The sequence below is a fragment of the Polypterus senegalus genome, chromosome 16, assembly GCF_016835505.1.
Source record: "Polypterus senegalus isolate Bchr_013 chromosome 16, ASM1683550v1, whole genome shotgun sequence".
Classification (NCBI taxonomy): domain Eukaryota; kingdom Metazoa; phylum Chordata; class Cladistia; order Polypteriformes; family Polypteridae; genus Polypterus; species Polypterus senegalus.
This window is the reverse complement of record NC_053169.1, coordinates 55,513,852-55,527,007: the sequence shown is the minus strand read 5'-3', so window position 1 is coordinate 55,527,007 and position 13,156 is coordinate 55,513,852. Positions and strand designations below refer to the sequence as shown.

Below are 13,156 nucleotides of genomic sequence, written 5' to 3'. Positions count from 1 at the left end.
TAATGAAAGATTAAAAGAGCTGAGCCTTCATGAGTGAAGTGTTTAATATTATGAAGGGTATTAGTCCAGTGGATCAAGACTGTGACTTTAAAATGAGTTCATCAAGAACACAGGGCCACAGTTGGAAACTTGCTAAAGAGTAAATTTCACACAAACATTAGAACATTTTTTTTCACACAGAGAACCACAGACACTTGGAATAAGTAACCAAGTATTGTGATGTTGTTTGTGGTCATTTCAGATTTGCAATCTGTGACCCCGAAAACCCCAGGTGCCAATTTTTTTCAAAATCAGTTAATAAATAAACTGTACATTCATTTTTAAAGTGTCAATCATTGAATCATTAAAAGAAAATCAGAATCTTCTTAACAATTTTTAAAAATTGTTATTTTAGAAGAAAGAATTGTAACCCTGGGGCTCATTTTAGAAACGTTATTTTTAAAAATAATGTTGTTAAAATAAACTGCACCGATTAATGAGTCATGAGTGAAATGACACAGTTGAGCGATCATCCATGCTGTTCTTCCAAAAACCATCACATCCTCAGTGCCCACCATTTTAAAAAAGAATTTATTGTTCTTAGCTTTACTAAACCCTAACCCTTAACTAAGAATTTGCACCAGCAGTGCTTCACTGTACCTTAGGAATCAATTCCCTGCTTTGATTGATAATTTATTGTTTTATTAATGATGAAATATGCGTGAATAGAAATAAAAACATCTATTATATGGCCATTGTTGTTTGTCTGTGTACGGCTCTGCTGTCATTATGGTGGTAATCTTTATAGGCCCCAGTTTTAACACCGTTTTTTTACTTGGGTCCTCAAATTAAATCTTTAAGAGCCCCTACTTTAGATGACATATGTCCACATGTCTGCAAGAGTGAAAGGGAAGGTCCATAAAACAGTAGTGAGACCAACTATGGTGTATGGTTTGGAGACAATGGCACTGATGAAAAGACAGGAGGCAGAGCTGGAAGTGGTGGAGTTGAAGATGCTGCGATTTTCAATCAGAGTAATGAGGATAGACAAGATTAGGAATGAATATATTAGAGGGACAACACAGGTACAACAGTTTGGGGACAAAGAGAGGCTAGATTGAGAAGGTTTGGGCATGTGCAGAAGAGAGATGAGGGGTACATCAGGAAAAGAATGTTGATGATGGAACCGCCAGGCAAGAGGAAAATTGGAAGGCTGAAGAGGAGGTTTATGGATGTGGTGAGAGATGGACATGAAGGCAGTTGGTGTGGCAATAAATGGAGACCCCGAAAGAAGAAGAAGAAGATGAAGAAGACTTTAGCTGACATATCAATCACAGCTCTCTTTATGCTGGCAGACTAAACTGGTGGAGCTCCGTAAGTATTTCTTCCAGAAACAAGGGCTGGATGATGTTTTGCACTTCTTGCTCCTTGGTGAGTTTCTGACTCTCCCTGACCCTGTAAAAAGCAGGTGGAAAGTGGATGAATGGAATTTTAACATTTTGAGTTTGATCCTGTTGCAGGAGGAGGACTCAATAGATGAAACCTCAGATTCTACAGTACCGGAAAAGCCTGCTCACAAGCACCACTACAAGTTCTGGGTCTTTCCTGGAAAGTGGATCCGAGTCTTATACGATCGTCTCACGTTGCTTGCATTGTTGGATAGGTAAGAATTTTGAATGACCTTTTTATTTCCTCAGTCCTTAATTGACATCTTCTAGGGCCTCATATATAAATGGTATGTATGCACAAAAATGTACTGTACACCCATTTCCACACACACATCAAGATGCATAAAAACCAAACTTGACGTAAAACTAAACCCATCTTCATGGCTGCCACAGACCAGGGGCCTCATGCATAACACCGTGCGTAGAATTCGCACTATAACATGACATAAGCACAAAAGCCAAAATATGCTTACACACAGAAAGATCCAGATGCAGGAATCTGTGCGTTGGCCAACTTCCACGTTCTTTCGCTACATAAATCCCAGTCAGCGTGAAAAGTAACACTCGTGCACGCCTGCTGTCTCGCCCCAACTCCTCCCAGAATTATGCCTCTTTGAATATGCAAATCAATACAAATAGCCCTTAAGCTCAACATTCTGTGAAAAGACAATGACAAAAGCAAGAGGGAAAAATGGAAGAATTTCAGTGAATACCAAGTGGAGGCAAGGAAAAATGTACTATTTGTTGGTTTAAACAGTGGTATAAACAACAAAGGAAGCTGATCAAGTGGCATAGCGTGTCGGAGAAACTCGAAAGCTCAAGTTCACAAAGTCACACAGTGCCCAAAGTAAAAAAGAAGTTGTCAGATATCAAAATCGCTGTGAAAAGGCGAGTCGAAGCCCACCGTCTGAATGTTGTATGAAAGCTTATTAGGGTACAGAGAAAAAAAAAGGCACACAGTGGGGAAAAAGCACAAAATGTCAACTTCAGTCTTGAAATTTCCACTTTAATCACGTAGTTTATTTTGTCATTAAAGTAGAACATCATAAACTTCATCTTAAAATCGTTTAATGAACTAGTTTCTCAAATCACATCGTAAGTAAAGTAGCACGTTAAATGCTTTGTTCTTTCTATGTGTGTGAATCACTACGTGCTTCTTAAACCAGCTTTCTCTTCCTCCGACAGGACACAGAATCCATTACATTCGTGATATTACAGCTCTCTGAATAACTAAAATACTGAGATGTATAAGTGATATCATTTTCATGATGATAGGAGCTAAAGCACGTTATTAAACATGGCAACATGGTGGCCCAGTGATTGTGCGTGACCTTCAATGAAATAATTTATTGCAGCATTATTCAGGGGCGGCCCTGGGCAGAGGAAGAATCGGTGGCTCCTTCGCTCGCCAATGTCAATATGGTATCTTATGCACGGTGGATTGCCACGTCTGTTGCGGACACTGCATAGCCGCCTCGTGCTCAACTTTTGCCAAAATTTGCCGCTGTGTTTTTAGCTGTGTCATTATTTTCTCTTTCTGTTTTAAATTCATTATATATTGGCATGGCGGCCCTGTGCAGGTGCACAGTTTGCACATGCCTAAGGCTGCCCCTGAAGTTCTGTCTCTTTCAAACGTACTAACTTCCAATTCCTATCCTTACTTTTCTTTCTCCAAGTAACCGATTGCCACACAATCAGCTCTGTAATGGACGTTAAGCCATCTGTAAGCTTATAACGCTGATTCTTCAAAACTGGAACATTGAAATATCTTCGTAGTACATGTTTAATCATTCTATCCTTCACGCCAGTCCCAGTGAAGTATACAGTGCGAGGCAGGAACAATCGTGAGCGGAGCGCCAGATCCTTGCTAGTGTAGCAACACCATGTCCTTTAATTTTTAACAATATAGATTATTTAAATGAAGTTAAAGTTTTATCTGTATAATATAATAAACATATTTTGCTGCATTTCATCTTAAAAATGATATCATCATCATATGTAAATACACTCTTTATAAAGCGGCTCAGGTTGTGTAATATTATAACTGTAGTGCAAGTTTACAGTGAGGTAATTGTACTTATAAGTACTAACAGTTCTACAAGGAGCACATGATGGACTGATTGAGTGCATTTAGAGTTCTTGGGATGAAACTCTTTCCGAGGTCCGTACAGGAAAGTTTTGAAGCATTTGTCATATGAGAAGCAGTTCAAATAGGAAGCATGGCTGAGGCAGCGTGTTCTTGATGCTGTATACCAATAATTCTCTTTCCAAACTGCTGCTCCGAGTGGTGCAGTGAAAGTAATATGGAAAAAGATGATCCGCTGTGGCAACCCCTAATGGGAGCAGCTGGAAGATGAAGAAGAAGGTGCAGTGAGAGTAACAACGCTAAAGCAGTTACGGTATTTGGAATACTAAGGCTAATCTCAGGACCATTATATTGTTACAAGTTAATTACAATCAGATGCATTGCACTAATAAACAATATGCGGTTAATTTCAGTGTATTTATAAAACTGCGTCAGGAAAAGAAAGGATAACCACACAGGAACAGTAGCACTGCTTTGATGCTGTGTGCTGCCAGTCTGCAAAACTAAGCGGAGAACTTGCATACGACAGGGTATGAGGTACCGTGGAAATGTGCGTGGCTTTACACCAAGTTTAGGTTTTAAACATCGCAATTTGAATGTGGAAAAGTTCTTATGCAACATTTCTATGCGTACGTGCCGTTTATACATGAGGCCCCAGGTGTATGAATGTTTCTTCTTTGTTTTGTCATTTTTTTTTCATCAAATGCACCGAAATTAATTGCATATCTTTTATGAAGCACTTGATTATAATCAATCTGTAATAATATAATTTTGCATGGAATGGCCAAACTATTCCAACTACCACAGCTGTTTTATATTTGTTAGAAGACATACAGTAGCAAATGGAAGAATTAGAAGACAGTGCGTATTTACGGCTGATGATGACTGGCTTCTAAGTCGATTTCAATTTCCAAGAACTATCCTCTTGAATCTGTGTGCTGTTAGAATACTAGGATGCATACCTGATATCATTTCTATGATAAAATGCATTAAAGTATGTATATTACATTTTACAGACAAATTGTTAACTTCATTTAAATAATGTAAACATGTGGTGACACGGTGGTGCAGGGGTAGTGATGAGCTGCTGCGCCATTGAGTGATTATTCTTGCGTTGATGCTTGCTGGGACTGGTGCGACCCTGGATGGATGGATGAATTAAATACAGTAATCCCTCCTCGATCGCGGGGGTTGCATTTAGAACCCCCCCCCGATAGGTGAAAATCCGTGAAGTAGAAACCATATGTTTGTATGGTTATTTTTATATATTTTAATCCCTTATAAACTCTCCCACACTGTTTATATATATTCCCCACACAGTTATACAGCATAATCCCTTTGTATTCTCTTAGATATTAGGTAAGATTCATTGAAATTATGTATGTAAACACACTATTTATATACAGTAAAACCTAAATATTATTTTAAAGATATCGAGTGTCTCCGATATCACATATGTTACAGCCATTACGATAGACAGGCCACCAGCAATAAATACGTACAATGCAAGAAAAATTGAATACAGTAAATGTGTGTACAGTAACACTAAATGTACGTACATATACTAAGTACTGTAAGTAGAAACTTAATTATGGTTATTCACCAACAATGACACGATGACTTGTCTGATAACGATGAGTTTAGTTTTACTGCACAACAAAGGAGAGCGTTACAGCCCTTCTAAAGGAGCCTCTTCAGGCGACTGTGTAGCACCGCCGTTGTTCTTCTTCAATCCAAATCCCTAAAGCAGATTCCATCCTGACTACTGCCTTATTACATCCACTTACAACTCGTTTTGCACCCTGGTTAAAAGGACACTGAGGCTGTAGATCTTATATTCCTTTCCTACTTTTTAAATAAAAAGAATCTTAGCCTCATTGATGCCATAATGGCATCCTACAGCGGTGTAGCTTTTCCCTTCCTTCAACATATCCAAAACGTTTACCTTTTCGGCAATTGTTAACATTTTCCATTGGCGTTTGGGCACGGCCCCTGAAGCAGTAGCAGGAGCAGATCGTTTTGGAGCCATAATGAAGGGCTTGGCTATGCACAAAGATAAACACAAAAGAGCACAAAAGTTATTTCTTTACACAGCAAAATACGTTGATGCTGAATGACCGAGACAAGACTTCCTGGTTAACACTGCATTCAGCACACGGGAACTGAACTGCGTGCTCTGATTGGTGAGCTTCTCAGCCATCCGCCAATAGCGTCCCTTGTATGAAATCAACTGGGCAAACCAACTGAGGAAGCATGTACAGGAAGTAAAAAGACACATTGTCCGCAGAACCCGCGAAGCAGCGAAAAATCCACGTTATATATTTAGTTATGCTTACATTTAAAATCCGCGATAGAGTGAAGCCGTGAAAGTTGAAGCACGATATAGCGAGGGATTACTGTAATTAAACATGTATCTCAAAGATTTTTCAACATTCCTTAAAAGTTTTGATGAATAGCGTTCTAAGCTGGTTTTACTTTTATTACAGATGCTTATTTTGTGGCAATTGGTTAAGTGGAGAAAATAAACGGAAGGGCAGGAATTGGGGGTTGGTGTCTTTGACAGACACAATAAATTATTCCATCCAGGGTCGCACACATCCCAGCCAACATTTTGCAGGTGGCAGGAGCAATCCTTGACAGGGCACCAACACATTGCCACCGTGCCTCCACATGTTTTATACATGCTTTAATGCATTTCATCATGAAAATGATATCAAGTATATATCGTAGTATTCTGCAATGTCCAGAGAGCTGTATGATCATGAATGTAATGCATTTTGTGTGGTGATCACTACCTGCACACTCCTGGTGGAGAAAGAGAAATCCCATTTAAGAAGCACTTAATGATTAACAACTGGGTAGGGAACTCGAATACAAAGCATTTAACTTGTTACTTTAGCTACCATGGAATTTGAGAAACTCTACTAAATTAAACATCGATGTTCAGATGAAGTTTACAATATTCTACTTTAATGAAAAATAATCAACAAGATTAAAGTGGAAATTTCAAGATTAAAGTTAGTACTAGGGTGTTGTACCGTGTTAACCATTATGGATGTAGTGAAAAATCAAGCAAAATTACACATTTTATTGGCTAACTAAAAAGATTACAATATGCAAGCTTTCGAGGCAACTCAGGCCCCTTCTTCAGGCAAGATTGCATATTATAATCTTTTTAGTTAGCCAATAAAAGTGTCATTTTGCTTGATTTTTCACAAGATTAAAGTTAAAATGAAAGTCAAGCATAGACCTTTTTTTTTCAAATGGTGGGCTGTGACTTGCCTTTTTACAATAACAATCTGACCACTTCTTTATTATTTAGGGCAATGTGTGAGTTTCCAAACTTGAACTTTTGAGTGCCTCTGCCACGCTGTGCCACTCAATCAATTTCCTTTTGTTGCTTATACAACTGCTTAAGCCCCCAAATAGTTATTCCTTGTCTCCACTTCACTGAGCAGGACCTTCTTTTCACATTTTCTGAAATTCTTCTTTTTTACACATGCTTTTGCAATTGTCTTTTAACAAAAAACTGAACAGTAGGAGCTATTTATATTGATTTGCATATTCAAATATGTAAACTTCGGGGAGGAGGAGTCAGGGTGGGGCTGCAGTCACATACATGTGCATTAAAATTCACATTCATTTGGAATTATAAAGGGAAAGTGTGTGGAACTTTGCTTACACACAGTTTTATGCATCTGAATATTTTTGTGTATGTACAAATTTCTGTTTTTGTCCATAAAACCCGTTTTAGTGTGAATTCTACACTAAATTCTACACATGGCGTTACATATGATGCCCCGGTATCTGTTCATTTTACTTATAACAGGTTTTTCCAGACAAAATTTGGTACAAACTAAGACGTGAGACCAGTGTGGTTAGCCTTAGGAAGAAAGCACGTGAAAGTGTAATGGTCCTAGGTGGGATACAGGCAAGGGTCAGCAAGATGTACAGTTATTGACATTTGTATAGGATAGTGCTGTGGTGAATTCCACTTTTGCTGAGTCCAAGAAAAATCCAAAGACTGCAACTATTCGACATTGAGTCAATGCTGAGTCTAAGGGTGGGATCAAGACCAGGCCGTAGTCTCCTTTGCGTTACATTTGTTCTCAAAAAAACATGTCAAAAAGTGTGACATTTTTTGGCTTGAAAAATTATATTTTTATTAAATGTCATCTTTCTACTGTAAAATTTGCAAAACACTAAAAGTACCAAATCAGAAGTGTAGAAAGTGTAATAATGATGCAAATAATAATAATGATGATGACTTATAATAACGCAAATAGCACACTGCACATGTGCAAGTGACACGAGTGTCACTTTCAGATTCATCACAAACACTTTCGGTTTCACTGACCGTTTCAATTTCACTGCCTGAAGACAGATCGATTCACTTTGTCATCACTGCTGATGAGAGGCATTTCTTACGAGACCCCATTATGAGGATAGGAGAAAATTCGTCTACACTGTTGCCTGAGTAACGCTCAGCATTAGTTCTGTTGCCGCTTTTATAGCCTGAGTAATCCTCGGGCTTTACACGAGACACATCTAGACAGTTGACTCAGTGACACTCAGGACGAATGCTTTTAGCACTGTTTTAACAGCCTGAGTGACACTCATGTCTAACGCTAAGGACGTTAACTGAAGTTTAACTAATTGCTGTCATCCTTTGGATGAGATGTAAAACTGTGGTCCTGACTCTCTGTGGCCATACAATATCCCTGGGCATCCTTTGTAAAGAGTAATGTGTATCCCAATGTCCAGGCTCAATTGCCCACCATGGCCAAGTCATTCTGGCCCCCAAATCATCCCGTGTTTCTAACTGGCTATCTTTCTCACAATTTCACCACCTAACAGCAGCTAATGTTTGGTGAGCGCATAAATGGCTGCCGTCGCATCATCCAGGTGGATGCCACACATTAGTGGTGGTTGAAATGGCTCCCCTCTCACTGTGTAAAGCACATTGAGTAGTGAGAAAAGTACTCTATGAATGTAAAGAATCATTACAGTTATTGTTATAGTTCCAGGATATGTTATTATTATTATGGCTGTGATATTTTCTCTTTCCTAATCAGGAACCAGGAGGTTGTAGAGAACACAGTGGCTGTGTGTCTGGCTTTCCTTGTAGCATTCCTTGGATTTGTGCTGTTAAACCAGGGCTGCTTTAAGGACCTGTGGCTTTTCCAGTTCTGCCTTGTAATCGCCAGCTGCCAGTACTCCCTTCTGAAAGTAGGTGCTCTGATTATTTTAAGTTGGAATTTTTTCTGGACTACCTGAACAAATAAAAGAGATAAGTAAACATATGAAGCTGTAATTTTAATAGTAAAATCTCACAGGCCTAAATTTGATCATGTGGAATGAAACAGAACAATCATATGTTAACAGATGTTTATTCTCTTGGCTTAATCGTGCTGCATTTGGAATACAAATGTGTGCAAAAAACACAATCATTATGTGTAAAAAGTTAAATCTACTGGATTGTAAACATGTAGCAATGCTTGTAATGATAGAAAGCGTGTTAAGTGATTTATTCCAGTTATTGCACCCAAAGACTCACACCTCAATACACAAATAGACACCCCCCCCCACACCAAAAGTGGGCAATTCTTCAAACATGTAAATCCATTGGTAGTTCAGACTCACAGCTGTGACTCCCTCCCTGCTTTACATACACGTGTATTTATATGTTTCCAATATACTGTAAGTTGTCTTCACATTTACCTTCTTTGAAAACTGGAGAAAATATAAGAATACATGAAAATGTCAAGTAAATATGTCATAATGGGTGAAGAAGAAAGAAAACCTGAAATACTGCTATTGTTTCCCCTCTCTACAGTGGACATCCATTTGTCATGAGCTTGGGGTGACTGGCAAGTGACTCCGCCTCTTGGGGGTGGGATCACTCACAAAACACATGGAACATCACCAAGGCATTGCGACACTGACAAAATGAAAAACAAGAATACAAATAATAACTGCAATGTAAACAAAAGAATCGAAAATGTACAAAAAAGACTGGAACCCAAGCCAGGGGAGGAACCCTGGCTAAAATTTAACTTAAGCATAAAAGTCCTAAATAATACCTCAAAGTTGCCCACTAGAGGGTGAAAAACTGTAAAACTCTGGCTAGTCATGAAAGGGCAAACACAGGATATTTATTAAAAAAAAATGTTCATAACAAAAATACTCGGTAACAATCAAAGCTCCAAAGAACGCAGAAAGGCCCAGAAGAAATGGCCTTGAAATAAAGGTATAAATTACATATTAAGAAAATCTACACAATATTTATCTATTGCCATTTGTTGTTCTCTCCACTACACCTTGTAGATCCACTCTGTAGATTACCTGCTTACTTCTTCCATGGTCTGCTTCTCCCTCTCAGTTCCTTCTGCCAGGTGAGCTTACGCACAAAGTATCCTCCCCAACTCTGAGCTCACAAGACTGGTCACCTGAAAGGACTTTCCATCTCTTTCAGGATGTATAGTCATTCCAGGGAACACTGACAATAACTTGGTACCCTGGGAACTCACCTCCAATGTCATGGTACACCAGGGAGCTTGCCCTCAATGACATGGTACACCAGGGAGCTTGCCCTCAATGACATGGTACCCCGGGGAACTCACTCACTGACAGTGACATGGTACCCTGAGGAACTCCTGGGGCCCTTTGGCTAGAAACATTATGGAGCTCCAGGTTTCCCCACTGGTCTGGCTCCACACATTTACACAAAGTTCAAATCCCACCCAAGATAATGTTACCATTAAATAAGTTGTATGAGGTTGCAGAAGGCCATTTATAAACTAAAGAACCTCTCAGGGTTTCTTTTAGTGCTTCACCTCCAGTAATATTTTTCCTTTTCGCCATCTACATGCTCCCTCTTGGAAATGTCATTAACAGACATGGTTTATCTTTCCATTGCTATGCTGATGACACTCAGCTTTACCTCAGGACTACCCCCACCTCCTCTACTGCTCCTCTGCCAATATCTACATTGACTACCTGCAAGGAGGAGACAGAGGCATGGATGAGGCTCAATTTTCTTCAGCTAAACAGATCCAAAACAGAAGCCATCTTAGTTGGCACATCACACCATCTCCGCTCTAATACCATGACCAGTATCACTTTTGCTGGCCAAAACATCCGCCTTTCCACATCTGTCGCCAATTTGGGTGTTAAAATGGACTCCAACTCACCTTTGACACCCACATCAAACACCTCTGTAAGTCTTTTATCTACCACCTCAAGAACATCGCTAAACTCCGACCAACTCTCACCCTGGCAGATGCAGAGAAGCTTGTCCATGCCTTTGTCTCCTCCAGGCTGGATTACTGTAATGCACTCCTCATCGGGATTCCTGGCAAGAGTATTCAGAGACTCCAGTATATTCAGAATTGCGCTGCCAGGATCCTGATGAGGGTGCGAAAGCATGACCATATCACCCCAATCCTGAAAACCCTTCACTGGCTCCCTGTTCCACTCAGAATTGAGTTCAAGGTCGTTCTCCTCACCCATCAGTGCATTTATGGACATGCCCCCCTTTACTTACAGGACCTCCTTACCCCTCATACCTCCTCACACACCCTCCGCTCTGTACACACAAACACTCTCCAAGTCCCTAGAACCAAGCTTCACAGTATGGGTAGTAGGGCTTTTTCATCTGTGGCGCAGAGACTATGGAACGCCCTCACTGACTACCTGAGAGCCCCACAGTCGACTGATGTTTTTAAATGAAATCTAAAAACTCATCTTTTTAGAAAGATATTTTGTTAAAGTATAAATAGATTTTCTTGTTTTATTATATTTATTTTTACTCTTTAGCACTTTGAGATTGCTAAAATATAAAGTGCAATATAAAAAAAATTATTAATATTATTATTATTATTATTATTATTTGTACCTAAAGAGTAACTACCTACTAATTGGTTCTCATAATCCCAGCAGGGCAAGTATTTTGCATCACCGCTTGTGTGCTGTAGTTGCAGTCCCTCATAGTTCCTCCTGTACAAACTACAATATGTAGTGAAGGAAACTTTGTATTTAGATGGAAAGGGTACCATTAAAATAAGGAACTGCCTGTCCATTTTAAACAGTAACTAATAGACAGGGTTAAATAAATATACTTCTGGTCTTCTGACTAACATGTATCTTACATATTTTTGTGTTGCAGAGTGTCCAGCCAGATGCTGCATCTCCAATTCATGTAAGTAGAGATCCATCATATGAAACACATTTCTTTACTGGAAATTTAACATAACATATGTGGTTGTTTGAGGGAATAACAGGCTTACAAGGAGAGAATTTTTGCGGTGCCAACCTGGCTGTCCCTATTTACTTTTAGTCCAAAACAAAAGGAATGCACAATGGTTTAGTAAGAAAAAACAATGTAATCGCCACATAAATAAAGTGACTGCAGTTAATCAGGAGCTGTCTGGTCTGCCTTGGCTAATTTGAGAAGCTCCTTAGCTTAGTTTGATTCGTGAAGAAGTGATATCCCCTTCTGGATGTTTATGTTTTTATATCCCAGTAACTAGAAGGGGCGGAGCCAGTTGCCCTCAGTGGGTGGTTTCTCAGTACTGTGGAGGTCAAAAAAAACAAAAGAAAAGACATGCATGACTCTATCTATCTATCTATCTATCTATCTATCTATCTATCTATCTATCTATCTATCTATCTGTCTGTCTGTCATATAGTGCCTTTGATATCTATCTATCTATCTATCTATCTATCTATCTATCTATCTATCTATCTATCTATCTATCATATAGTGCCTTTCATATCTATCTATCTATCTATCTATCTATCTATCTATCTATCGATCTATCTATCTATCTATCTATTATGTAGTGCCTTTCATATCTATCTATCTATCTATCTATCTATCTATCTATCTATCTATCTATCATATAGTGCCTTTCATATCTATCTATCTATCTATCTATTATAGGAAATCTATCTATCTATCTATCTATCTATCTAAACACAGGCCTTTCATATCTATCTATCTATCTATCTATTATAGAGACTAGAGAGAGAGAGTTGCCCCATATATTTTAGGTTCGCTGTAAAGAGAGAGCGATCATTAGTGAGGAGTAGCCTCACAAGGCTGAGTCCAATACAAAACTGCCATAGGGAAGAGCTGATGGCTTCTTATAGCTGAAGGGGAGGAAGAGGCGGATCTTCAGAGGAGGAGGGAGGAAATTATGTCATCCGAGGGTGTGGTCTGTAGCCGGATGAAAGCGGGTTAGATGTTATTTGTTCCTGCAAGGAAGGAGAAAAGATATTATTGTATATGATTAGCCCCAAACATTGGCATTTCAGCAATAACTAGACACTGCTGCTGCCTCCCATGCACACGTGTGTGACACTATCTATCTAGGGAATAACAGACTTGCAGAGGGGGAATTTCTGAGGTGCCAATCTGGCCATCCTTGTTTACTTTTACATCAAAACAAGACAGACACATGGTGGTGTAAAAAGGAAACATAATAATCATCATGCAAAACAAAGTGGCTGCAGATAATCAGAGTCTCTGGTCTGCCTTGTGAAGTTCGTGGAGCTCCTTAGCTCTGGTTGATACATGTAGAAATGACACCTCTTTCTAAGTGGTTGCATTTTTATAGCCCAGGGACCAGAAGGGGTGGAG

General features: G+C 39.2%; 1 protein-coding gene across 3 annotated transcripts in view; it reads left to right on the top strand.

Annotated features, from left to right (window-relative positions):
- Nucleotides 1-13,156, top strand: part of pcnx2 (pecanex 2) — a 274,360-nt gene that overhangs the window by 90,815 nt on the left and 170,389 nt on the right. For all 3 annotated transcript variants that reach the window (XM_039738452.1, XM_039738451.1, XM_039738453.1), the window contains 3 exons: nt 1,500-1,642; nt 8,589-8,742; nt 11,681-11,713. In XM_039738452.1, coding sequence (XP_039594386.1) covers nt 1,500-1,642; nt 8,589-8,742; nt 11,681-11,713 — 330 coding nt within the window. The remainder of the gene's footprint in view (nt 1-1,499; nt 1,643-8,588; nt 8,743-11,680; nt 11,714-13,156) is intronic.